The following is a 27,371-nucleotide window of genomic DNA, read 5'->3' on the forward strand; positions in this document are numbered from 1 at the left end:
TTCCTCTTTCCTTTTCTGTCTCCCCGAGTAGACTGAGAACTCTGTGAAGTCAGGGACCGTGGTTTTTTGTTGAGTATTTTGCCCTGGGTGCCTCGTAGGATTCCTGGTCCATACTGACAGTGTGTTTATTTTGATGCACAAGGACTAGATGTTGAGGAGGAAATCTGGGCCTGGGCCAAGGGAGGGGCATTCTACGAAGAACTGCATTTCCTTCCAAAACAAAAGCACCTGAGGTGCTAAAAAAGCACCTCTGACATCAGAAATCACCCACAGACTACGTGCAGGTCTCCTCTGGAGGGACCTATGGCTCACTGTGAATAAGTATGTGAGATCCCCCCTGACGTGCATGCTCAAATGCTTCTTCCAGGCCATTCCCTCAACATCGGGGGATGAGCAACGCAGGTGCCGTGTGGAATGCCACCCCTCCACGTATCGCAGGAGTTAGCGGGTCCTGGAGAAGTCATGCCATACATCAAGTGTTGGAGGCAGGGGGAGGGAGAGTGTGGCGCGTAGAGGTGGCCAGGGTTCTCTGCCTCACAGCAGAGCCTACTCCCTTGGCCTTCCTAGGCCAAGTAGTTATTAAAGCAGATTTCAAGATGACTGTCTTAGGTTTGGTGACTGGAAGGAGGGGACTCAGTTCTTACCATGATCTCTCCAGTGTTCTACTGGATCTGGAATGTGCTCTAACACCTGGCCTACGTACTGCTCACCCTTCCATCGGGGGCCATCACCCTGCCTCCCATGTACTCAGCAAGGTAACCAGACCCCCCAGAGCCACCAGGCCACAACTGACTGGGCGGACTAGTCCAGAGTCATGCCCCAAACAGAAGGGAGGTTTTCTTGCACAGAGTATGGCAGGAACTCCAGAAACACTCACCAAGGGTTGAAAAAGGCTAAAAGGAGCACTTCCACTTTGGGGAGGGAAAATTTATATATATACAGAGTTAATGTCATCTCTTTCCTTTCTCCTCCATCAACTATAATTCTTTCTCTAAGAAAACTCAGTGTTAGGAGAGGAGAAATGGGTCAGTCCAAAAACAAAAGGATAAAGGAACACAAAAACTGTCACAATCTGTCACAAACCTTATGCAGTGACCTTGACATTAAAATCAACACCCAGGAAACTAGAATGATTGAATAATCCCTAGAAATTCAAGCAAGCTAGAAATAACCTCCAATTTCATTATAACAAGCGTGGGGGCTTTTGGAGAAGTTTTAGGAGGAAGTCAAGAGGAAAAGCAATTTGGTGAAGGAAATACCAAAGCAGAGAGAAAGATGTGCAGAGGATGGGAAGGAAGGCAGGGGAGACAGAGGCGAGGCACAGGGAGGGAAGGAAAGGAGAGGAGGATGGAGAAAAGAGAGAAGCCAGGAGGGAGGGGGCATAAGAAGTAGCGAGAGAAAAACACAGAAGCTAGAGCTAGAAGGAGGGAGGACAAAAACTGGTGAGCAGAGAGAAGAGAAAGAGGGCAAGAGTGTAAAAAGATGGGAGGTGAAAAGAGAAGATATAGTTTTACATGTTCAGGGTTAGAAGGAGGAGTCAAGACCACCCAGGTCTTACTCAGCAACCCGGGGGATGGTCCTCCAGCCTGTGTGCTTACGTACCTTAGACAGCAGAAGACTCATTCCCTCATGAGGGAGAGGTGGGGAGACGGAGATGGGAGCAGCGTAAGGCCATAGCAGAGGCAGCTGGGAAGGGGGGTGCCCATCAGAAGGGCAAGGGCCAAACAGGACAATCCAAAAATGCCACCCGAAGAACAGCCTCCATCCTCACCCCAGGGTGTCAGCCCTCAGCGAGCCGGAGACCAGGTTTCTAATCTACCCATTAAATCTTGCCAGACCTGGATACTCTCCTCTAGATGTGGGCTTGCCCAGGGCTGGGGGGACTCGCCAAGGATACAGGCTTCCTCTGTGTAGGGCACAGCAGCCGTGGTGCCCCCGATGACGTAGCTATAGAAGGAGACCTCGAGGGTGTAGCAATAGGAAGTGTGGTCCAGGAGCCCCCCGAGGAAGCGACGTCCGGTTCCTGCTTTCACGGCATCTCGGTTAAAGGATGTGCTAGACTGGGAAAGACAAATCAGGGAAGAGAGAATCAGGGCCGGGCACATGCTGGCTATCGGGGTTTGAGCAAATCTTACAACACATCTGGGCCTCAGCTTCCTCATCTGAAAAGTGGGATGTTCATCACACATCACAGAATTATTACGGGGACGGATGAAATAAACCAACAGAATTAAAAGAAAGCATCCAACTTTGGACAGGAACTGCCATTGGACAAATATTTGTGGGAATCTGAGTGGGGATGTTGGAGCAAGGGCCAGTAGAGAGCAAGAAGCAATGATACTCTGATGAGAATCAAAATGAAAATTTGGGCAATGCTTTCAGCTTCATAATGTTGTTTCCCACATGGCATTTCAAAATAACCCTTGACGGAGGTGTTGCAGCTTTGCCCCTCTTGGTGAGACAACGAGGCTCACAGAGATGGAGCAAGCAAGTGATAGAGCACAGATCTGAACCGAGGACCGAGGGACTGCAGACACCCCGATGCTCCAACGCAATGCTCCCCCTACACGAGGGGCAGCTGGACTACCGCCCAACATCACAGGGGGTAGGGATCATGGATCATGGCTGTTTCTCTGCTAGGGTGTTGGCCTCACCCATCACAGTAGACAGAGAGAGGGCAAAACAAGCAGGTTGGCGTCTCAAGCCTCCATTCAAAAATGTGCGAGATGTTAGGCAACTTGTGTTATTTGGTTCAGCCTCAGCTTCCCCATCTGTAAAGTGCAGGTGATAATGACATCTCTTTCACGGAATTGTGAGGGTGACTCATCTGTGATTAAACAGGCATTCTGTGCTAACCCGTGGAGATCAAAATAAATAAGAAGACTGTGGTTTTAATAAAGGAATGTGTGTCTCGTGAAGCAGGATATAAGAGGAAAAGAGGGAGAAAGAAAATAGCAAAACAAGGCAGATATTTAGAGACACACTGAAAGGAAGAGAAATTGTGTGTGTGTGTGTGTGTGTGTGTGTGTGTGTGTGTGTGTGAATTCAGAGGTAAAGGAAGGGGTCAGAAAATTCGAACGTCACATCTGAAAGGACCCTTGAAGTCCATGCAGTGAAATCATTTTAGAGTCGGGTACTGAGGATCAGAGAAGGGGGGAGACAGAGACTGGATGAGGACAGATGACCTTGACCCTGGCCTTGAGCTCTTACTGTGCCTGCAGCACAGGACACCCTCAAGCAAGGCCAGAAATAAAGCTCCTACACTGGGCCCCTTTGGCCTCTGAGGCCTGTGGCCCAGCCTTCAGGGTAGTATGGACCAGGAGACCACGGTCTGCTCTAAAATTTCAGTGGTTTCAAAAAGCCTGTAGCTGGCCATCCCATAGATTCCTACAGAATCAGGCATGGCGTTTCTACCCCAGAGATGCAAATGGGGAGCCACCTGCTTTGATTCTGCCACCACAGGCTGAGTGACTTTGCTGTACATACTGAACTTCTCTGGGCCATCGTGTCTCTTGGGTACAGAGAGGAAACTAAGCCAGTTCCTTTCCTGGTCTGCCATTCAAAACTTCTGGGATCCAAAGTGCATCTTACTTCATGGAGAAATTCATCATCTGCACTAATGTCCAGGCCTGGAGCAATGGACAGGGAAGTTTTCAGCTCATCAACTTCAAAAATTGCTATGACCTTTGTGGGCCTCTCCCCCTCTGGCCACGTGGAAATAACAGGCCTCAGAAATTTAGTATCAAAACAAAGGAAAATGTGCAAAAACGCTCTTCCACGTCCCCACGTCTGGGGTCTGCTGAGGTCTTTACTGTCTGCAGCCCCCTCTGCTACCGAGAACTGCCTTTGTCCTCCCAGGAAGCTAGGGTGCGGGCCAGGCAGATCCCCCACAAATCACTGACACAGAAATCGAGTCCCAGCAATGGTCACGGAAGGAGAGCACGGTGGGCACACGACCCCCTTCAGCAGGGGTGAGGCTCCTACTGAAAGGGCTGGATGAGGTGAAAGTAGACCCTGGGAGAGGGGGGAGGCCAGCATGCGGTGGGTGCTTGGGGAGTCCCTTCTCTTGCTGATGCTGGCGTCACACCAACTGAAAAAGTCCCAGCTCCTCAGAAAGACCGGGTGCTGCCTCGTCCAAGACTGTCCCCCCCCGACTGGCGAGGAGCGGCTTGAGGACATGCAGGTAGCTTGTTCACCTCTATCTCCATCACCCACCCAGGGCCTGGCACGGAGCTGGCGTTCTGAGACCGTGAAACCTGACTGAGGGAAAGAGGGAAGGGAGGAGGCTGGGTGCGGGCTGCTGAGAGAGAACTAACTCTTGACCTACGTAGGAGAAGTCCTCAGCGTTCTGGCAGAGGAGCTTGGGGAAAACAGCCTGCCTCTGGAACCTTTCCTCGTCCTCAAAGATGTTGCCGTACATGAATCCGTTCATCATGGTGGAGTGGGCGTGGATGTCGATATAAAACTCCAGGCTTGTTTTCTGGTGAGAGAAAGGTCGACAAATGGAAGTCTGCGGTCACAGAGCTTGCCCTAACGGACCAGATGCTAAACGTGGTGTGTGCGTGTGCGTACACACACACACACACACACACACACACACATTCCTTCCGAGCTGTGCTTATATGGCAGCAGAGTTAGCCCCCATGTGCAATGTAATTGGAGGGGTTGAGACTGTGAACATCAATTTCTCCTCACTTTTAACGCCATCTGCCCCTGGGGGCTAGAACACTAGTTTAGCAGCCCCCTTCAGAGTCCTGAAGAGGTGAGGGTCTTGTTGGGTGAAGTCAGGATGTCATTTACCCAGAACAATTTATCCATTCATAACTAAAGGCACTAGCAGACTTTGTTTTTCTGATTAATGAGAAATACCTTCAGGTAACACAACTGTATTTATATTGGGCCTGCTTATGGTTTGGGCCTGACTGGGCCATTTCTAGCTGAGGGGTCTGGGGGAGATCATGGCTCTACAGTGAGTCTCAGCTTTTGTATTTGACAGAGGGGTTATTTTAATTCCAACCTCAGAGAGTTATAGTGGGAACCACACACCGCAATGATAATTACTGTCATTTACTGCATATTTTAATGCATGCCAAGCCTAACTCTGGGAGTTTTACATGTGACATATTAATTCTTTTATTTAACCTCATTTCATGTTGCCATACCTGTTCCCCAATAATATATAAATAGGGAATGGAAAAAATAGTACATATTATATACCTTGTGCTCCGTAAAGATGATGTTGACTAGTCTTTCTCTGCTCTCTACTTGCACATATTTGAGGCATTCCCTAGCCTGATATGGTATTATTTGCAAACATGCCCATGTACGAGCTCCCTGCAGGTAGGGAGATGTCTGTAGAGAGCCCAGCAGCTGGACATGAAGGGTGCTCAGGAGCCGCACGCAGAACGACTGGACCAACGATTCCAGAGGAACTGCCCAGATGCCAGAATGGACTGGCAAGAGTCGGGGAATTTTTTGGCACATAGATCTTCAATGTCCCTCAAATCTGACCTTCTCTTCCTATATATAAGCCCAATGTATACCTAATAATCCTTTCTGAGAGTAACAGAGGCTCCAAGTGTGAGAGAGACTTGTCCAGCTTGGCAAAACCAAGACCGAAACCCAGGTCTCCTGACTCCCAGCACAGTTAACGTCTCACCGTCAATGGGTCAACTCTAGAAATGGCCAAGGCAAAACCTGGCCACCTTTCCATCCCCTTTTAGCATGCATTCCTGGGAAAGAAAGAAAGTCTGTGCTTAGAAGGATTCTTCCTCCTTGGGACACTTTCAAACGAAGTTAAAACCAAATGAAAACTGTTGCTTCTAGAATGTGGGCCTGATGACTGTCATTTCATTTGCCTCCGAGTTGGATTGAAAAACTATGTCTTGCCGAGCTCCCCACTCTCCGGGTAGCATAAGCTGTCTTTGGAGAGACACAGGAGGCACTGCTCTGTGTGATATTAAACTCATCATTTTCAGCTTTGGAGGTGGAATGCACAATGATTCAACAGGAGCCCTATAAAAGTCATCTTCGCAATTTTATTTTCTTCAATTGTCTGTCTTTTCCTCTGAGCTTTTGATGAGCTGCAGAGGAGAGGAGGAGGCAGAGAGATGACTTAAGAAATGTGTAAAGAAAAGCTCCAGTTTCTATCTCTGAATGCCGGAGCTGGACAGGGCCGTGGAGGCCAGCTGCTCTGACCTCACCCGGCTCGTGCGGGGAGGCTGCATGCTGAAGGCCGGCCGGCCGGCCAGTTAGTAGAGGAGTAAGAACTAGAACCTGGTTCTTCTGATAACATCCTGGAGTGGCTTCCACTGCCCTATCCTGACACCTGGCACCTAACGTGATTTCACTTTAAATAACCGGCAAATTACATTGATTGATTTAAAGATATGAAAGGATTTATAGGGAGAAACCTCCCTATCCCCCTGAGAATCCCCAGGCACCCCGTTTCACCCCCTAGAGTTATCCCGTGTTCCTGCATCCTTCCAGAGACACTTCATACACAAACAAGTAAATATCCATCCCCCACCCAACCCCGCCGTCCCCAGGACACACAAATGGGAGCACACTGAACATACTATTCAGATCTGCTTTTTTCCCTAACATGTCTTGGAGGTAATTTTTTCTCAGTACATAAACAGTTACTTAATTCTTTTTAACAGCCATATATAAACTATTCAGCCAGTCTCCTACTGATAGACATTTAAGTGATTTCCAACCTTTTCTTATTACCAACAATGTCTTAGTGATTGACTCTGAATATATGCTATTTCACACATACATAATTATATGTAGGATAAATTTCAAGAAGCAGAATTTCTGGGTCCCCTGTGCATTTGCAGTTCTGATCAATACTGACAGACTGACCTCTTCAGAAGGACCAATTTATTCTCCCAGCAAAATACTACAATGTGTCTTTTGCAATTAACTTGGCAACACGGGTGGAATGAAATTTTTTGGTATTTGCCAATTTAGTGGGAGGGTGAAGAAGGATATCTAAGATTAGTTTTTTTGTTTTTTCTGTTTTTTTGCTTTTTTTTTTTTTTTTTAATAGGCTCCACACCCAGTATGGAGCCCAATGTGGGGCTTGAACTCACGATCCTGAGATCAAGGCCTGAGCTGAGATCACGAGCCGGATGCTTAACCAACTGAGCCACCCCAGTGCCCCTAAGATTAGTTTTAATCTGAATTTCTCTTAGTATAATTCTCTTTTATTACTTGGTTTAGGCTTTTCATATGGTTAAGAACTATTTGCATTTGGTTTTCTATGAATTGTCTGTTAATTTCACCTGCCCATTTTGAAAGCTGGAATGTTAGTCTTTACATGTAGTACAAAAATATTTTTGCCAAGGGGCGCCTGGGTGGCTCAGTCATTAAGCGTCTGCCTTCAGCTCAGGGCGTGATCCGGGCGTTCTAGGATCGAGCCCTGCATCGGGCTCCTCCGCTGGGAGCCTGCTTCTTCCTCTCCCACTCCCCCTGCTTGTGTTCCCTCTCTCACTGGCTGTCTCTCTCTGTCAAATAAATAAATAAAATCTTAAAAAAATATATTTTTGCTCAGCTTGTCGTTATTTTTTGACTTGGCTTCTACTAGTACTTTTATCCATCCAGAAATTTCTAAATGCTAGTTTTTTATACGGATTTATCAATCTTTCCTTTTGTGGCTTCTGGGTTGAATTCTTTCATTGTTCCTTCTATTACTTTTATTGTTTCACTTTTTACATTTAAATATTCCATTTCAATTTGACTTTACATGGACCTAGGTTGTGAGGTAAGGATTGCACTTTACTGTCCTACACTATTTAGGAAATTGTGCTTTTCCCCGTGGACTTGAAAAGCCATATATAATTTTTGTATGTATTTGGGTTTAGTTTTGGACTTTTTATTCTGTTCTAATCATTTATCTATTCATGTGTCAATACTATAGTTTTAATTATTTTAAGTTTATAATGTATCTTATTTCATTTTATACTTTTAAGTGCAGTTAACATTTGTCACCATGCAACTCTATTACCATCCCGTTGACTCTATTCCCTATGCTGTACCTTTCCTCCTCATGACTTCATCATTCCCTAACTGGAAGCCTGTACCTCCCACTCTCCTTCCTTCATTTTGCTCATCCCCTGCCCCTGGAAACCACCTGTTTGTTCTCTACATTAATGGGTCTGTTTCTGGTTTTTTGTTTGCTTGTTTGTTTTGATTTTTAAGATTTTATATATAAAGGGAAATCATATGGTATTTGTCTCTGACATTTCATTTAGCATAATGCCCTCTAGGTCCACCCACATTATCACAAATACCAAGATCTCATTCCTTTTTATGGCTGAGTAATATTCCATTATATATATATATATATACACATATTTATACCAATCTTTATCCATTCATTTATCAACAGAACTTGGGCTGCTTCCATATGTTGGCTATTGTAAATAATGCTGCCACAAATGTAGGGGTGCATGTATCTTTTCAAATTAGTGTTTTACAATGCACAGCTGTTATCACCTCATTATGCCTCTTTTCCCAAATTTTCCTGTATTGTCTTCCATATTTTTCTATATGATCTTTATAATTAGCTTGTTTAATTTTCTTTTTCCCCTAACCCCTGTCAATATTCTCAATAATATAACCATATTGGACTTTTGTATTGCCATAGGAAGAATCAGCTCTTATGACTTGGAGCCCTCCAATCCAAGAATATGTTTTGACTATTTATTCAGATTTTCTCTTGGGTACAGCAGGAAATTTTAAAAGTTTTTGTTTTGTTTTCATATAGACCATGAATGTTTCTTTTTGATGCCAAGGCAGTTTACATTTTTACTTGCTGCTGTAAATGTGATGCTTTCTTCCATTAACTCTTCTAACTAATGGTTCTTTAAATATAAAGGCTCTTGTTCTTTTTTTTTAAGTTTATTTATTTTTTTTATAATCTCTACACCCAACATGGGGCTCAAACTCACAATCCCGAGGTCAAGAGTTGCATGCCCCTCCACCTGAGTCAGCCGGGTGCCCCTAAAGGCTCTTGCCCTTGACATACTAAATTTGTACCCAGAACTTCACTAATTCTATTATTATTTATAATATTTTATCATTTGATTTTCTTGGATTTTCATTTGCTTATTCAACAAATAATCACTGAGTGCCTATGATATGTCAGACAGTGTTCTAGGCATTGGGTATGCACCAGGGAGTGTGCTGGGTACTAGGGATAGAGCAGTGAACACAATAGAAAGTTCCTGAGCTCAAAGAGTTTATAGTCTATGAGGAGAGAAAGGGAATAAGCAAATCAATTAATAAATACAAGATGTCAGGAGGCATTAGTGCCATGGAGACAAAGTAAAGAAATGGAACAGAAAATAATAGAGGGTTCTAGAAAACCAGCAGCATGAATGGAGCAGGAGAGTTAGTCTTGAGGCTATCAGTTTGAAAAGCCTTCCAGATGGAAGGAGAAGTAAATGCAACAGTGACATGCACTGGGCATGTTTCAGGAAGAGCAAGGAGGTCAGGATGCCTGGAAAGAAGGAGTGAAGAAAGGGGTTTGTAAACTTACCACCTGTACATAGTACTTCTATCTCCTGCCTGTTCCCCTCCCAGTTTTTATGTTTCTGATTTCTTTTTCATGTCTAACCACATCAGGCAGTACTTCCAAAACAACATTAAAGGATTTGTTTCTAAGACACCTTTCCACTCTGAGAGTCTAGGGGCTGGAGCTGGAGTAAAAAACAGTCTAGGATATTTACCTGAATAGGGTCTAAGTTCTTTTTCTTCTTCACTACACATGCCCTGCACTTTGCTGGGAATACCAAAGACCACAAATTCTAATTCCAACAACATGCTTAGTATGGTTTGTACCCAACCTGGCTTCATGGACTTGTGTGGGCCCAGTTAGAAGGCAGAAGTGGGGGTTCTGATTCTGGTTCTAATGTTAACCCAGTCTGTGACCATGGAGAAGTGGCAACTCCTCACTGTGCCTCGATTTTCTTATTTTAAAAGTGGTGGCTGGATTCTTGCTTGGGCCTCAGTACTTGTTGCTCTACACCTGGCTGATAAGTACGTTTGTGTGTCTATAAGCTCCTTGAGGACTGGAAACATGTCCAATCCAAGTCCCATCATCTTTACTTGTTCAACTACAATAACTTCTTCCCTGGTTTCCTTGCTGCTCCAGAGTAATCTTTTTAAATGCAAATAAATCATGTCACTTCCCCAGTTAAAACTGTTCTGGATTTCTCTACTGCTCCCAGGATAGACTGCAAGTCCCTTCACATATTTTGAAAGGCCCTGCACGATCCAGTCCCTGCGCCATCTAGTCTCAGCTCGTGCCCCTTCTGGTCTGACACCGGGCACTCCAGCCGTGTGGAAGTACCTGCAGTACGTGGACCTGCTCATGATGTCTGTCTCCACATGTACACACCGTAGACAGCTCCTCTGCCTGGAATACATTTTCTCTCAATCTGGCTAACTTTGACGCAAGCTTCACGTGTAAGGCAGAAACTGAGTGGATGCTCATCAGTCTTATTCCCTTTTCCTGGACTGTGGAAGACACTACCCCCTTTCCCTTGCTATTGGGCTGGGGTCCGACGGAAGGTCAGCAGTGGTGACACCGGCTACTTTTGGGCCTGATGATAACACTCATACACACTCGCCGACATTCTCTCTTGCTCTTGTGCATGGAAGCTACATGTCAAAACAACGGTATCATAAGAAGGAGTCAACACTGGGAGGAAAATGACCAGGAAAGCCTCTTGACCCAGTGGGACTGTGATGAAGCCTTTACTGCACTAAGCTGCTGAAATCTGGGGATTGCTTGTTATAGCGGCTAATATTATTCACTGACTAGTATAAAAAAATCTCAGTTCAAATAGACTATTTTATTTCTCAGGATGAGGTAACGACCTCCTCTGTGCGCTCATAATTCAAGGCACAGCTCTCTGTCTCATGGCACTTACCACGTGGCATATAAATGCTTTGTTTATTCCCATCTCCCATTAAAATGTGAGTTCTTTCAGGAAAGGGACCATACATTGTTGATTTTTTAAATCCATAGGACCAGAGCAAGGCCTGGTGTGTGGTAGGTTATCATTCAAGGTTTGGCAGAGGAATGAACAGGAAATCAAGTGATGGAAGAATGAAGGACTGATAGGAACAAGCAGGCACATCCTCAGTTTTCCCCGGCAGCCCAAAGAGGTAACTTTCTGTGGCCGTGTCAGAGCAAGGAGTGTGTCGCTAATGCGGGGCTCTTCATTACAATTTAGGACTGAGATTAGAAGGGAAAGAAAGCATCTCTGTTCTTTCCTTCCAAACTTAAGAAACTTAATTAAAACCAAGTGATGAAGGGCTGTCCCCTTGCCAGCAGCCAACAGCTCATCCTGCTATCAGGGGCCTAAAGAGTAAATTACAATCAGTGCCAATAAAATTAAAACTACCTTAGGGCATATTTGCAACATAATTTAGTGTGGAGTTTGCTTCCTCCTAGACACCAGGGAGGAAATGGGTTTTTCCCCCTACATTCTGAGCTGCTTCCCTGCTTCACCTCAGACCTGCGAGCGGTGCGGTGAGGTCACATGGGGCAGCCCCTTAGGGTCTATCACACGTTCTATCCAGAGAAAGAAGGGAGATCCGACCCAGGAGGGGCATGGGGTCTTAGCCCAGGTTTGGCGAGCAGAAAGAAGCTGAAGCTTAGGCAGGCATGAGCGCCAGTCGGGAGGGTGAGCTGCTTTGTCTCTCCTCCTTATAGAGGGAGGGCTGAAGCTCAGAAATACCCCTCAGCAATGGCAGAGCTGGGACCCACATCCCTCTGGTTAAGAGACCATGCTCCGCATCCCGCTGTGCTCTCAGGGGCTTGCAGTCTAGCAGGGCAATCACCCCGATTTTAGGATTGTAAGACCTATGCAGTTTCCTTCATCTCTGAGCCGAGGGACTGGGAGGCCTAGGGACTGATCCTGGCAGGCTTAGCCTCTCAAATGGCACTGGAGGGGGAGGGGAGGAGCAAGGAGCATTAGAAAACTTTCAGACAGCTCCCCCGCTGAGATGTATCCCAGGAAGCTGTTTCCCCATGGGCATCAGGCGGAAAAAGCCCTAACTCTAATCTTTTTATTATCAACGAAAATATTTCCATTTTTTTTAAGTTAAAGTAGAAAAGAAATTGGCACAATAAATATGAAGCTAAAGGAAAAAGAAAAAGTCAAAGTAGATGTTTATGGAAGTCAGGGTGCATGTCCTAAGGCAAGCAGAATAATTTTTCAGAAAAACAGAACTCTTTCTTTAAAAACAAATGAGCAAAGGAAACAAAGTCGACGTCCTTTGTCATGCACAATCTAGACCTCCGAAGTGAGGAGGTCAATTAAGGAGGCACAATTAAGTTTCCTCTGCTCAGGAACGCCCTGGATATGACTGAACAGAACTTCTGGTCACAGAGAAAGGATGTGATGAATCAATGGGGACAAGAAGAGGAACAACCATATAGGAAACCCAGATAGCTAGCTAGAGAACCGAGGGGAAGGGCTATGGGCACTTTTTCTCCTGCCTTCCTCCATTTCATGCTCCAGTCCTACCTGCAACTTCCAGAAACCTGCAGCTTCCCCAGCACACATGTTCTACTCTGTGCTTCTTGCCTGCCATTTCTGCAGGTGGAAATGCCTATCCCCCAGCCCTCCCCAATAGCTTGCTTATCCTTTACTGCTAGGCCTAATGGTCCCTTGTCCAAGAGGCCTTCCTTGACTCTCTCAGGAAAAGCAGCTCTCTTTTTTGGACTACCATAGATTTTTAAGATGTCCTTCTATTAAAGTATTTATCACCCAGTTTACTCCTTCCTTCCTTCCTTCATTCAACAAATACTTGCTATGAACTTACTGTTTCTAGGACCCGGGGGTGAACCAAACAGATGCGGTTCCTGCCTCCGAGGAGCTGACCATAGACGGGGATGACAGACTACGAATGGCCACTAAGCTGGGTGACCCCAGATTGTAATATGCGCGAGGAAAGCACTAAGGGGAGCCACACGAAGGCGAATCGCCGAGGGGATGCGGACAAGGTCTGCTTTAGATGGTGTGATCAGGAAAGGCCTCTGACATGTGAGCAGAGCCTGGAAGGATGCTAAGAATGAGCCATTCAATGAAGCTGGCCAGAGAATTCTGGGCAAACAAAGTCCCAGAAGCAAGGATGAGGGTGGCATTTTCAAAGACCAGAGGGAAGGCTCGTGGCGGGATCGTGATAAACACAGGAGGTGAGCTGGCGAAGGTCCGAGGGTGCAGCTCACACAGGGCCTTTCAGCCTGGGGTCAGAGTTTGGAGCTTATCCTAGGTACAGTGAAAAGTCATTTAAATAGGGAATGTGGTAAAAGGATTCCCTTGCCTGTCATGGAGAGAATGGGTTTTAGGGGCATGAGAGGAAGCTGTCGAACAGTTCCCCGCAGAGATCGCAGGAGCTTGAATCAGAGCTGGGTGGCCATGATGAAAAGAGAAAGACAAATTTGAGAAATATTTTGGCCACAGCTTTGTAGGACCTGTGCATGGATTGTATGCAGAAAGAATCAAAGATAGATCGGGAGTTTGTGACTTGAGCAACTGAGAGACGGTGGTGCCACAAAGAGAGACAGAGGAGACGCAGGTGGAGACCAGTCGGGATGGTGGTGAGGAAATGGGATCCGGAAGGGATCTCTGCAGTGGCAGTGACTACTGGACACCAGACCGGGCATGTCAGGTAGGCAGATACACACAGGACCCTGGAGCCTAGGGAGCGGGCTGCCCCGGAGGCGTGAAGGTAGGCATCGTTAGCACAGAGGTGTCTCTGGAGCCCTCCAAAGCTGACAGTTAGGTAGAGGGAACGTGAAGGAGATGGCAGGGAGCAGGAGGAAACATGGACAGTGTGGTTTCATGAAAACCAAAGCAAAAAAAAAAAAAAGATTTTTAAGAAGGAGGGAGAAGTCTGTTAAGCCAGTAAGGTCTAGGACCATGTCTGGTTCACCCCTGTATCCCCAGGGTATATCATAGGGCCCAGCACACAGTAGGTTCTCAGGGGATATCTGCTGAGTGACTAAATGAATCATGAATGAAGAAGGTATCCTGGACTCAGAGAAAGGGGCAGAGTAAGAGATGTGGTGTAAGGAGTTTCAGGGCCTAGGTTCTAACCCAAGGTGCTATGGAGGGAAGACAGTAATAACAACTTAGTGCTTACCACCTGCCACTCCTTACTCCTCCCACAATCCCCTCGGATAGAAACAACATTTACAAATGAGGAAACTGACGAATAGACAGGTTTAAGTAACTTGCAAAGGGACCCCCAGGTTACAAAATGGTAACCGACAAAACCCACCCTGTAGGGCTGTGCAGGCCGTGCTCTGAACCATGACTTCATCAAAAGCAACTGACATGCTGAGCGAAATAAATCAATCAGAGAAAGATAATTATCATATGGTTTCACTCATATGTGGAATATAAGAAACAGCACAGAGGATCATAGGGGAAGGGAGGGAAAACAGAATGGGAAGTCATCAGAGAGGGAGAAAAACCATAGGAAACTCTTAACTCTAGGAAATAAACTGAGGATTGCTGGAGGGGAGGGGGTAACTGTGATGAGCATTAAGGAGGGCACGTGATATGATGAGTACTGGTTGTTATACACAACTGATGAATTATTGAACACTACATCTGAAACTAATGATGTACTATATGTACCTCATTTAAATAGAATTTAAATAAAAATTTAATTAAATTAAAAAAATTTTAAAAGTCTTTAAAAAAGCAACTGACATCTACTGAGTGCTTCCTGTGTGTGGTCTAGTAATAATTCTTGTAACAATCCTATGAGTTAAGTAGTTATAATCAAAGGAAGAAAATGAGGCAGAGAGGTTGCACGTGGCAAGGCTGAGATTCAAACCCGTCTTTCGGACCTAGGGCTAAGCTCTTCATCTCTAAGCTCTTCAGAACCTCCCAGCCTCTGCATCTGTGGCCTCTTTGGTCTCAGCAGAGTAAACTTCAGGACAAAGGGAATTTGTGAGGGTCATGTGTAGGTGTAGGGAAAAAAACCAGTCGCGGCAAGATGAGGAGTAAACACATTTTCCTACTTGCAGTTTGTCTCTTGTAATCCTCTTCTGTTTAGAGGTGAAAAGTAAGATGTGTATGTAAATAAAGGCATTTCTGCATCCCCCCCCTGCGAATGACCCCGGAGGAGCCGGTCTGGCCCGGCAGGAGGGAGCCTTCCTCTGCTTCCTCCTCCTCCTTCACCTCTGCCCTAAAAAAGGAAGAGAGACCAGAGGCTCAGCACAGGAGGCCTGGGTTCATAACAGACCTTCCCAGGGCAAAAGAAGGACTCCTGATCTGTCCCGTGCTCCCCACAGCAGTGACTGATGAACCCAGTGCTGTCCACGACAGTGATGGTGGTGACAGAAGAAGGGTACATGGAGTAGGGTGGTTTCAGATTCCGTAGACTTGGCTTCAAGTGTCAGCTTAGCCATGGGTAAGCTTTAGGACCTATGGAAGTTACTTTCCTTCTCTGAGCCTCAGTTTCCTTGACTCAAAAGAGGGGATAACAATCTCAACCTCACAGGATTGTCAGGAAGCACCTGGTTCTGTGCCTACCAAAATGTCTGGCAGTTTATACACTTTTAATATACTTTTCCCAATCACACAGTGATGCTATGTGGAGGTGCAGTGCTTGGCACCATGGGTATGGACCTCCTTGAGCTCAAAACATTGCAAGGAAGATGGACATTTTAAAACTAACTGTGTGTGCAAACAGAAGATTTGAAGAGAAGTACAGGGGCTAGAGGAACACAGAGCTGAGGGGGGCTTGGAGACCCGGCTTACATAAACGTAAATTTCTTCCTTGTTCAATAGAACATCTGCTGACAATAACCATCGGCTTGCACATCTGTAGAGTTTATAAACCATTCTCACACCAGTGTCTGCCTTCAGCTCAGGTCATGATCCTGAGGTTCTGGGATCGAGTCCCACATCAGGCTCCCTGCTTGGCTGGGAAGTCTGTTTGTCCCTCTGCCTCTGCCCCCTCCCCACTGCTTGTGCGCGCTCTCTCTCTCATTCTCTCTCTCTCTCTCAAGTAAATAAATAAAATCTTTAAAACAAACAAACATTCTCACACCAGTTAGCTCATGGGATTCTCTTAACAATCCACTGAAGTAAACGGGAGCTTAGTTTCTCAGAAGAATCTCAGACGGGCTTCTCGAGATCTCATAGCAGCAAGGGACCTCAACTGGATTCTAACTTACATCTTACTACCTCCAAAGGCTCCGCCTGCTCCTTGCCCTTGGGGGTCACCCCAGGTGCTCACTCCTGCATCAAGCGTAGATACAGATGCAAGTAGAAAAGCCAAATCTCCCTGCAGAAAGCCCCAGTCTGAGCAGAGAAACCAAGAAGAGGATGGAGATATAATATGTAAGCTTGTGAGAGCCAAGGGACATTTTAATTTCATAATTAAAAGTTAATGTTGCTTCATTATAAATCAAAGGCTGAGGAAACTAGGGCACCCCCAGGAACATGTTAGGAACTCACTAAATATGTGTGGCCTGAATGCTTGGAGACATCTCCTGTAGGAGGTTGTTAGCTGATCCAGAGAGAGAAAAATAGATGTCTAACCACTGAGCTGGGGGCTTGGTAAGTCCTCAGTAAATCTTCATTCTTTTCTTCCCAGGAAACTCATCTTGGCTCTCCTACTAACCTGCTCTGTGACCCTGGAGAAGTTTCTTTCCCTTTCTTCAATTTCCCCATTTAGAGAATGGATTTGTGACTTTTCGTGGCCCCTTATGCCCTGAAAATCTTATATCTTTCAATCATCTCATCTTTCTGCTTTGCACTGTTGCTTTTTTTTTTTTTCATCTTCTTCTCCTTCCTTTGACCTCTGAGGACAGATTCTGCCAGAGTTTCCCACTTTCTCTCCTTCAAGACCTGAGTACCTGCTTGTTTTTCCTTGGTTTGGCCCTGTGGCAAGAACCTACTATAAGACGGCAGTTCAACCATTTCCCCATGGTAATGCAGTCTTCCCATGTGGCACGGTAGGCATCAAAGTGTTCAGGGGTGCCAATGTTCATGCTGCAATTCTGTACTGTATCCTGGAGAAAAATAAGGTGGTTCCTTGCTGCTTTATTCAGTGTGGGTAGCTGGGGGTGGGTGCGGGGGGGAGTGGAGGAGAAAGGTGCAGAGACCCTATATCTGTCCCTTTGTTCCTTTTCCTCCTTCCTTCTCCCCCTCTCTCATCTTGCTCCTCTTTCTTCCGTCTCTTCATCCCTTCTCTACTCTGTTGCCCCCTTCCCACCTCTCTCTTTCCATCACGTGGTGGGGGAAGACAGCCAAGGGAACAAGTAAGTTCACATCAGCCATTCGGGTGCTCTGAGGTGTATGTGGAGAGTAGGGGAGCTACAGCGAAGGGAACCATCAATTTTTTGGGCAGTCGGGAAAGGCTTCACAGAGAAGGTGGCTGTTGAGCAAGGTATGGAGAGACAAGAAGGTGTTCACCAAGTGGATGATAAGGAAAGGAGCCCCCAGTAGAAAGAAAGACATTTTAGACGAAGGGAGCTGTGTGAGCAAAACTCACAGGACCCAAAACCAGCCAGCCCATTAAGGGACCTACAATCAGCCCAACTGACCTATATTCAGTTTGGCCTGACTGAAGAGTATTACTAGGGGGGCAGTGTGTGAAAAAGGGGCTGAAGAGGCTTCCATGGACCCATGATGGAAGGCCTTGTAAACCACTAAGGACTTTTCATATAAAATAGAAAACGTAGAGAAGTGGTTTATGAAATTGTAATATGATTATGTTTGTATTGCATTTAGTAAGATTTTTTTGGGAGGCTTTGATGAGGAAGAATTAGAGGTTATAAGACTCAAAGGCATGTGGAACAGTTAGGACATTTTTGTTATAGTCCAAGTGGGAACTGATTGAAAAATGATAAGATTCTCAATTAAAGCAGGGGCAGGGAAGGAGAGAAGAAGGAGGAGTACATATTTGAAACCTATTATAAAATAAGACTGACAGGGCTGGATATGGGACCTAATTTCAGACAGACTCCCAGGTTTCTGGATTGCGTGGCTGGCTGGAACGTGGGGCCATTTTCTGAGATTGGTGCTGCCACCATCCTCTCAGTGTGAGTTGGATGTTTGCCTCGTAGGTACTGGTCCCCAGTTAGAGAATGATGCTATCAGAGGGTCTATGGTCTTGGGTTATGTTTTGATATGAACAAGATGATTTTTGCCTAAGCATGGCTATTTGAGTGAAAGAAACACACTTTTCCACGTAACCTACACATTGCCTATAAAAATGGAGCTCCTTCTTAATATAAAGATAAGCATTGTGCATTTCTACAGGATATAAAATCAGAACAAGAGTTTTTTGTTTTTTTTTTTTAATTTAGACACCTAATACACATATTCAAACACTTGGGTGCCCTAAATGGAATGCAGGCAAGGATGTTCTCAAGCCATTGCTTTGCTCCAGGTTTTCACTCCCTCTGAACAGAAGATTTTGATTGTTATGGACCACATCACTCAGACAGAAAGCAGCAAGGAGGAAGGGGGCAGTTTGAGAGTCAAGCAAGGGTTGGACAAGGAGGTGTGGGGACAAACCAGGCTTTATCTCTTGGTTTGAAGGCAAAGCCCAGAACAGGGAGGTTTCCTTCACCCACATCCACATGAAAAGCCTTTACTAAAATCCCATAGAATTAGTTTGTGGCTTCTCTGGTTCTTGAATGGTCTGGAGTTTTGCTGGGTGGATCCCTTCCTTTGACACATGAAATACTACACAAATTACACAGCTTGTTCAGTCATTGCCTCATTCCCACCATACCCATTTTATGGATGAATACACGGCTCGAGATTACACTGAGGAAGTGACAGAACCAAGGATAAAACCTACATCTTCCGTCCATAGTACAAGTTACTCCGCTATATCATTCTGCCTTAATCGTCTAACTTTCAGGTCTTAGGGGAGCCCTGAGGGTGAATTCACACAAAGCCTGGACGGTATCTCAGTACAGGAGTATTGGATCCTCTGTGACCTGCCTCCATCTCCAGCCTCATTTCCTGCTGTCCGCTAACAGGCATGCAGTGCTTTCACCATGCCAAACTGACAGCTTCCAGACCATGCCATGCTCTTCCCATAGTCGAGAAGGACTTGCTCTACCTGCCCATTCTGCGGGGCCCAGTACAAGCTTCTCTTCCTCTTAAAGATTTCCTTAGCCCATCTGGGTGTGCTTGATCATGCCCTCGTTCATGTATGTTTCACTCAGCCCCACGTCTTTATTATCCTCATCTCACGGTTTCACCATTATTGTGGTATGTGCCTATTCCACCCACTGGACCAAGTGCTGGTCGAGACCTGAAATCTTTATACCTCCAACCCCTAGCACAGTGCCTGGCACAGAGTAGATGCTGAGGAAATCCTTCCTGAATGAGTGAATGGATGAGTTAACAGTGGAGAAGAAAACATTCCTGAGCAGAGACCATCCCTATCCTTGATCTTCTGGGAGAATTGTTATTGTGGAATAACAGAATAGAGAGAAGGTCAGACATTGAAGGGATTTAATGAGCAAAAAATTCTTCCCTGTTCTCTCTGGTTCCTTCCCTTTTTATTTTTTCTTCTTGCTATTGGAACAAAAATAAAGAGTACATCATAAGCAAAGCTGTATTTTCTGTTTATTGCCACCAGGTTAATAACAGTAATGGTGCGGGAAGAAAATGAGGTGTTATGTAAAATCCTGCATTGCAGATTTTGCTGCTGATGTAAAGAACTCAATAAAGTGTAACACTTTAATCATAGAGATAAAAATCACACAGCAGCTTCCCACAGGCTCCCGGAGCCTAAGACAAAGTGGTTGTGGGGAAATGAGAGATGGGAGAAGAATATTATCAGGCATCAGAAAAATTATGTTTGGGCTTTTGAGTGTGTGTTTTTTCCCTTCATCTCTAAAAAATGGAATAAAATTTTTCTATCTTCTTCTAAGACATCTTGTATGAATTTCTGTATTCTCTGGAGGCCATGCTCAGATTTCTGAGGGAAGATTTGCTCATTCTTTGTAAAAATTGATTTGTTTAGGGAGAACTGAATTCCTGCCTTTTAGGTGATTCGGTGGCCTTTAAGAAAACAGGGGCTGTCTCTAAAAATGAAAGCAGGATTGGGATGGAGTCAAGGAGGTTGGTGAGAGTAAAATCTCTATTTTTATGATGGTCTTGTAATGCGGAGAAAAGATCATAGCAGCAGATGGAAGCTCTTGTTAGGAACTCGGCCGACCTTCCGAAAATTACCTTCTTGCTTCTGTGCCTCAGTTTTATCATTCTTCAAACAAGGACTTTCACTAGATGGAAAGAATGTTCTAAAGGTCATGCCTGCTCTGACACTTAACTGTCTGTGCGGCTCTGGGCAACGAGGCCAGTGGCTTGGTTTTTGACATGGGCTGTTGTGGTTCTGAACTAGTGTCGCAACCCAGCTGACCTGTTTCCACTCCAGCACCCCCTTCCCTCCCTTAGCAACCAGATCTGCTCTCGACCCTGCAGCCGGAGTGCTCCATTTATAATAAGAGAAAGCTGTACATACACCCTGGAGCGAAACTGGGGTAAGTGCCGGCAGGAAGACCCTAGGGCTGTTGCATGCCTGAAGAGGTCATTGAAAAGCCGAGGTAGCCGGTGTCCCCGGTGCAGAGTGAGTGGGGCAATGCAGAGAGAGGAGGCAGGGCCAGCTCAGGTGGGTCTTACAGCCACCGCACGGGCTTCGCCCTCCCTGGTGCAGCCCCAGAGGGCAGCTGATGTTCGCAGACAGGAGACTCCGCTATGAGGCAGCATGAGCACAGGTCATGAGAAGAGAAGAGTTTTGGAATTAGAGATCTAGGCTCAAACCCTGAACTGGCTGTGTGACACTGAAGGAGTCACTTCATGTCTCCAAGTCTCTGTTTCCTTGTCAGCAAACAGGAGGGGATGATAAAACCACTTCTCTCACAGGGTTGATGAGGGTTAAATGGGTTAGTGTGGGTCCAGGTGCCTGAAACACGGTAGGTGCTCAGTGCTTTTTTTTCCATCCCATAATTATTACTGCAGGTGATATTACAAACGATATTCTAGGACTGCACTGCTTAACACAATAGTCACATGTGACTACTGAAATTTAAATTGATTTAAATTAACTTTAAAAACAGTTCCTTGGGCTGCCTGGGTGGCTTAGTTGGTTAAGTGCCTGCCTTCGGCTCGGGTCGTGATCCCAGGGTCCTGGGATCGAGTCCCACATCGGGCTCCCTGCTCAGCCGGGAGCCTGCTTCTCCCTCTCCCTCTGCCTGTGCTCCCCCTGCTTGTGCTCTTTCTCTCTCTCTGCCAAATACATAAATAAAACCTTAAAAACAAACAACAGTTCCTCAGTTGCCCTAGCCACACTGCAAGAGCTCAGTGACCACATGTGGCTGGTAGCTCCTGTTAAGGGACAGTGCGGAAGAACACGACCATCATCACAGAAAGTTCCACAGAGTGGCGTCATTCTTGTATCTTAGCAGTCATAAGTGGGTGCACTGGAATTTAGAACATACATCCATACACAACTACACTTGCACAGACACAGCTGATTTCATACACGCAAACACTTATACCCATACGAAACCATGAAAACGGGGTGTTTAGGTTAGCAACAATATGTATCATTACTAAGAAGAAATAAATCTGACTCTTGACTCTGAGCCAGTTCAAGAGCATACAAAAGGTCAGGACCCGTGCTAACACGGTGGGCGTTATATCACTGCATCCTCACAACGACCCTAATAGGAAATATTATCCTCATCTCGTTGATTCGGACATTGAGGCCCAGAGTGACTGAGTAACTTGATTGCAGCCACACAGCCTATAAGCAGCAGAACAGGACTTGCTCCCTGGGATACCACACTGCTTCTTACCGGACATTTCAGAGACAAAGAGCTTACGGAGCAAAGTCACCGTGCACCCTTTCCAGGCTTTGTTGAGGATGTGGATATTTGGAACTGCCTGGGGACTATGTGGAGACCATCTGGGGATGAGTCACAGAAACTGTGAAATTCAAGGAAGTCAGTTCCTCAGGGCTTTCACCCTAGCTTTCTTGACATATGGAATGTGGCAGTGTCCCATCTCTGTGGGACCAGCGCAAATCCTTAGGAAAGTCCTGGAAGTCAAACGAGCGGGTAAAGAAGAAGACACCGTCCAAGTTGTCTAGAGCTGTGGTCTCTCTGCAGGTCGTCTTCCCCTCTTTATAGACAAGGGCTCTCGAACACTCCACATGGTGAAAGGCAGGCCAGGGTGGGGGAGGGGTCGCAAGTGAGAGCCAACGGGCCTTGGGCAGTTCTGAATCAGTGACTGTCTGTGAAAACAGATGTAAGTATAACCAGAGAGCCAGAGAGAGAGAGATGGATGGACGGATGGATGGATGGTCGGGTGGACAGAGGCAACCAGACAGACACCAAGTCTGAAACACGTAAGAGCGGCTTCTCTTTTTGCTTTTTGTGTGCTGCTATTACAGTCTGATTCTCTAGAAGGATGCTGCTGCTTCTGATTTATTGCAAATTCCCCCTCTTACCAGATACACAGCCTGGTGCCTAGCCTAGACTAGATACTCAAAACAAAACAAAACAAAAAACAAAACACCAAAACAAAATGAAACACCTGAGAGAGAAGAGCTAGATAACAATAATCCTTCACATTTGTATGGCATTTTGTAATATATAAAAAGATTTCACATGCAATATCAGCCTTAATCCCCAGTCCAACTTTTTGAGGCTGGCATCATAATCCTCATTTTATGGATGAGGGACCCTTGTCTCAGAGTGGTGAGTTATCTTGCTTGGGGTTATTCGGGGAGGCTGAGGGCCCAAAGAGACAGGCAGGCCAGCTAGAGGTAGAGACTGAGAGCGAGATCCAGGCAAAGAGAGACAAGACGGAGGAAAGCAAGGCATGGATACATGACAGAGACAAGTGGAGGTGGACGGACAGATGAGGAGAGCACCTCCAAGCTCCGCCTTCCACTCAGCCTCTCTTCGTCCCTAGAGACAACTTTCCTGAGCACACGTCCGACCCTGGCACGTCTGCACTCTACAGAGCTCCCCCGCTTCTCCCAAAGACTTCAGGATAATGATCTACCTTGAAGAGCCCTCCTGACTTGACCCTACCCACTTCTCTGGCCTTCTATGGTATCACTTCTCTATAGCATTATTCAGTCTTGTCACAGGACCCTCTTCAAGCACTAAGGGTGCCAGGCCATTTTCAGTACTGCGTGCTTATCACCTGATCTCGCCTGCTGCAGATTCCTGGCCAGCCCCTGCTTATCCTCTTAGCTCAACATTACCATTGCTTCCCTGAGGGAGCCTTTCCTTACCGCCTTCCCGGCCTGGCTTCTGCCTAGGTCACCCTTTTCTTTACTACAATGGAGTAGGACAAACCCGGACTTGGAAATAAGAAATGTGGATTTAAATCCTGTTCATCCATCTATCAGCCACAGTACTTGGGGCAAGTCAGGGACCTGCTAAGCTTTGGTTTTCTCATCTCTGCAATAAACCTGATAATATCTGCTCCAGGATGGTTTTTGGATTAAGGATAATGTAAAAAAATGCCTGGCATAGAGTAGGTGCCGATAGTCTGCCTCTCCCATTGGACTGTGAGCCGCCTGAGGGTGGAGGCTGGGGCCACCTGCTCTCTGCATCCCTAGGGCTCAGTGACTCACCCAGGACTGGGCTTGCTGACTCCTTCCCGCCCACACTGGGGCCACTGGGTGGGATGGGCTTGTGGGCACCGGAGGCACCACTTCTGGTCATTTCACAGAACTGCGGAGCTGGGGGAGGAGGACGGCTGGACAGGTGGTGTGGGGGTGCCTCCCCGTGGGGAGGGGGTGAGACCTATATTAGGTTTGTGTTGCATGTTTAGGTTTTGGTCGCATGTATTTTGAAGATAAAAGATAGTGTTTAAATAACATTAAGAGGCTGCTTTGTTTCCTTACCTCCAAACCTCCAGAGCAACTATGTTTAGTTTTGACTGTCATGAAGCATGTTGAGGGGAAAGTGTCACATTAGGTGGTCTAAGGGATTCATTCTATATCCTTTCTTTTCTTTTCTTTTTTTTTAAGATTTTATTTATTTACTTGAGAGAGAGAGACAGCCAGTGAGAGAGGGAACACAAGCAGGGGGAGTGGGAAAGGAAGAAGCAGGCTCCCAGCAGAGGAGCCTGATATGGGGCTCGATCCCAGGACTCCGGGATCATGCCCCGAGCTGAAGGCAGACGCCCAATGACTGAGCCACCCAGGTGCCCCTATCCTTTCTTTTCTTTCCTCAGTTTTCTTCATTTTCCTCTGACTTTTATTTTCCCGGTGGATTCAGATTCCTTGTAATTCTCTTCCTGACTCTCCCTTCTCTCCCCACACTCCCTCCCTGCTGCCCCATTCTGGAGCCCAGGAAGCCAGCTCCTGGGAGATGAGGAGTCACTCTTTCCCCCTACACTCACACGTGCACACAATCTGGAAGAAAGGGGGCATCAGATGCAACCAAGCGGCTTTCCACATGCTTGAGCACAGGAAACCATCCCATAGCAGAGGAGCGGGGCAGCAGCTGACTCTCCTCCCTGACCGCCTGGGCAGCCCCCCCCCCCAGGCCATAAACACCCGCTAGGGATTGGGCCAGAGCCTTCATTGAGATTCTGTTCACAGGGAACACCCACTGCCAAGCCTGCCCAGCTCTGTCAGCTGCCCTGATATCTGTGTGTGAGAAAGTGACCGGCGCCCGGCCCTCTGGCAGCCTGACAAATGGCTGAGAAGCAGGCCGGAGGCTCCCTGGCAGAGGCCCAGGGCTGCGAGCTTCAGGGAAGGGTGGAAGAGAAGGGAACCTCCTGTCAGATGGCCTGACTTCAAGGAAGGGAGCAGAGAGAGCACGAAAGAGCGGGGAGGGGAAGAGGGTCATAGGGAGAGACCTCCGGCTTGCCAATGCCCACCTCGGCACGAGGGTAGAGAGCTGGAGGGATTAAGTGCACACTCCGGGGACAAGTATTGTCTTTAGGACTACAGGAATAATGCATATGTTTCTCATCCGTAAAATGGGGATAATGATACTAATAATATCTAATCGTGGTGAGAATAGAGTTAATACAAATATATACATATATATGTATACATATATATTTATTTATTCTAACCCAGCAGTCCTTGCCATTTCATGAGAACGCATTACTTATTTAATTTTCATGTAAGCCAGAGCTTTACATATTGTCGTCATTTAAAAGATAAAGTTTCAGAGAGGATGCCTCACTTGCCCGTGGTCACACAGCTGAATAAGAGAAGGGACTTAAAAACCAATCTGCAAAACTGCAAAACACATGCCTGTCATCAGCAGGCCATACTCTAGATGAGGATTTTGTGTGTCTCTTTGCCTCTACGTGCCTCTCCCACTATAAAGGAAATAAGACTCCTTTTTAACTCCCTAATCGGAAAGAAGCAAACACAAACTCAAGATAAAAGTCAATCCCCTTACTTTTAAAGTTTAAGTGCTGCAACATTCCCCAATGGGGGAAAAGAAAAATAAACAGCTAGGCTCAGAAACAGGGAGCTCTCTCCGCCCTGGGAGGCCTAGAAGGGGGCGGCAGTGGAAGCTGAGAGGAATGAAAGTTACAAAGGCAGAGTGGGGACAGCCGGCCGCTGGCTCCACCCACTGAGGGCCCGCTGCTGGGCGGGGTGGGGCTGCTCTTGCTGGGAATCAGTCATAGAACAGAACCATATTCATTAATTCAGGGAAATTCAAATCAAAACCACATTGAGATACCACCTTATGCCAGTTAGAATGGCAAAAATGGACAAGGCAAGAAACAACAAATGTTGGAGAGAATGTAGAGAAAGGGGATCCCTCTTACACTGTGGGTGGGAATGCAAGTTGGTGCAGCCACTTTGAAAAACGGTGTGGAGGTCCCTCAAAAGGTTAAAAATAGAGCTACCCTATGATCCAGCAATTGCACGACTAGGTATTTACCCCAAAGATACAGATGTAGTGAAAAGAAGGGCCATATGCACCCCAATGATCATAGCAGCATTGTCCACAATGGCTAAATCGTGGAAGGAGCCGAGATGCCCTTCAACAGATGACTGGATAAAGAATATGTGGTCCATATATACAATGGAATATTACTCAGCCATCAGAAAGAATGATTACCCAACATTTGCATCAACATGGACGGAACTGGAGGAGATTACGCTAAGTGAAATAAGTCAAGCAGAGAAATACAATTATCATATGGTTTCAGATATTTGTGAAACATAAGGAATAGCATGGAGGACATTAGGAGAAGTAAGGGAAAAAATGAAGGGGTGGAATCAGAGGGGGAGACAAACCATGAGAGACTATGGACTCTGGGAAACAATCTGAGGGTCTTAGAGGGGAGAGGGGTGGGGGGATGGGCTAGGCTGGTGATGGGTATTAAGGAGGGCACAATTGCGTGGAGCAATGGGTGTTATAAGCAAACAATGAATCACAGAACACTACATCAAAAACTAATGAGGTACTGTATGGTGATTGCGTACCACACTGCGTTGAGTGCTGGCATGAAGAGATAAACCAGCCCCAGTTCCTGCCGCAGGAGTTTGCCCTCTCAGGCCAGACGGAGGCAGAAATCAGGCAGCCCCAATGCAGGGTGGTGAGGGTGGTGACAGAGCCCGGTGGCACAAGGCCAGGGAGAGCACAGAGCAAAGGCACCTGACCCCAGGGACGGCTAGGGCACCGCAGGTTCCCTGGAGAAGTGGGGTCTAGATGGGGAGTGTAGGACCCATTGAGTTATATAGATGAAGGTGAGGAAAGGCAAGGGGGGTCCACCCCCTACAGAAGCTCAGAGCCAAGGTCTGAACATTGTCGCCATTGGAAGATGAAAGTGACACCCCTTGAAATCCTACAACTTAGAAACAATGACATTTTTTCCCACATGCACAGACAAACATAAGGATAGCTGTTGGCTGAATAGACGGCTAAATAAAAAAGCTTTTATAAAAACAATATACTATAAATATTTCCATCTACAGAGGTATTGAATTCAATTTTTCTTAAATTTAACAGAACTTAAAATAATCATCTTTACCAACAAAACAAAACAAAAAACAACCTGTTCCCTCACAAGAGACATTATTTCCTAAAAGATATTTCTAAGATTAAAAAAAGAAAAGATTATGAGAAACATTAAGAGGTTGAAGCCATTCTGGCTTTTTTAAACTACAGGTTTGAGTTCTAGTGGAAACACGTGAGGGAAGAGAGAGGTCAGTCACTTACCTAAGGTCACACAGCTAGTCTGTGGTGTACACAGAACTCGAACTCAGATATATCTGATTTCTTCTATTATTATCATTTGCTCCCCAAAGCCAACTTTCTCATTTTAAAGATCAGAAACTAGAGTCCAAAAAGGGCAAGT

At 46.1% G+C, this 27,371-nt stretch overlaps 1 protein-coding gene across 1 annotated transcript in view; it reads right to left on the minus strand.

Annotated features, from left to right (window-relative positions):
• AGBL4 (ATP/GTP binding protein like 4) overlaps positions 1-27,371 on the minus strand; it is a 1,364,734-nt gene that overhangs the window by 45,838 nt on the left and 1,291,525 nt on the right. The window contains exons 10-11 of the mRNA XM_034652232.1: positions 4,328-4,480; positions 1,898-2,060 (exon numbers count right to left, since the gene is read on the minus strand). Coding sequence (XP_034508123.1) covers positions 1,898-2,060; positions 4,328-4,480 — 316 coding nt within the window. The remainder of the gene's footprint in view (positions 1-1,897; positions 2,061-4,327; positions 4,481-27,371) is intronic.

Source organism: Ailuropoda melanoleuca, chromosome 2, assembly GCF_002007445.2.
Source record: "Ailuropoda melanoleuca isolate Jingjing chromosome 2, ASM200744v2, whole genome shotgun sequence".
Lineage (NCBI taxonomy): Eukaryota > Metazoa > Chordata > Mammalia > Carnivora > Ursidae > Ailuropoda > Ailuropoda melanoleuca.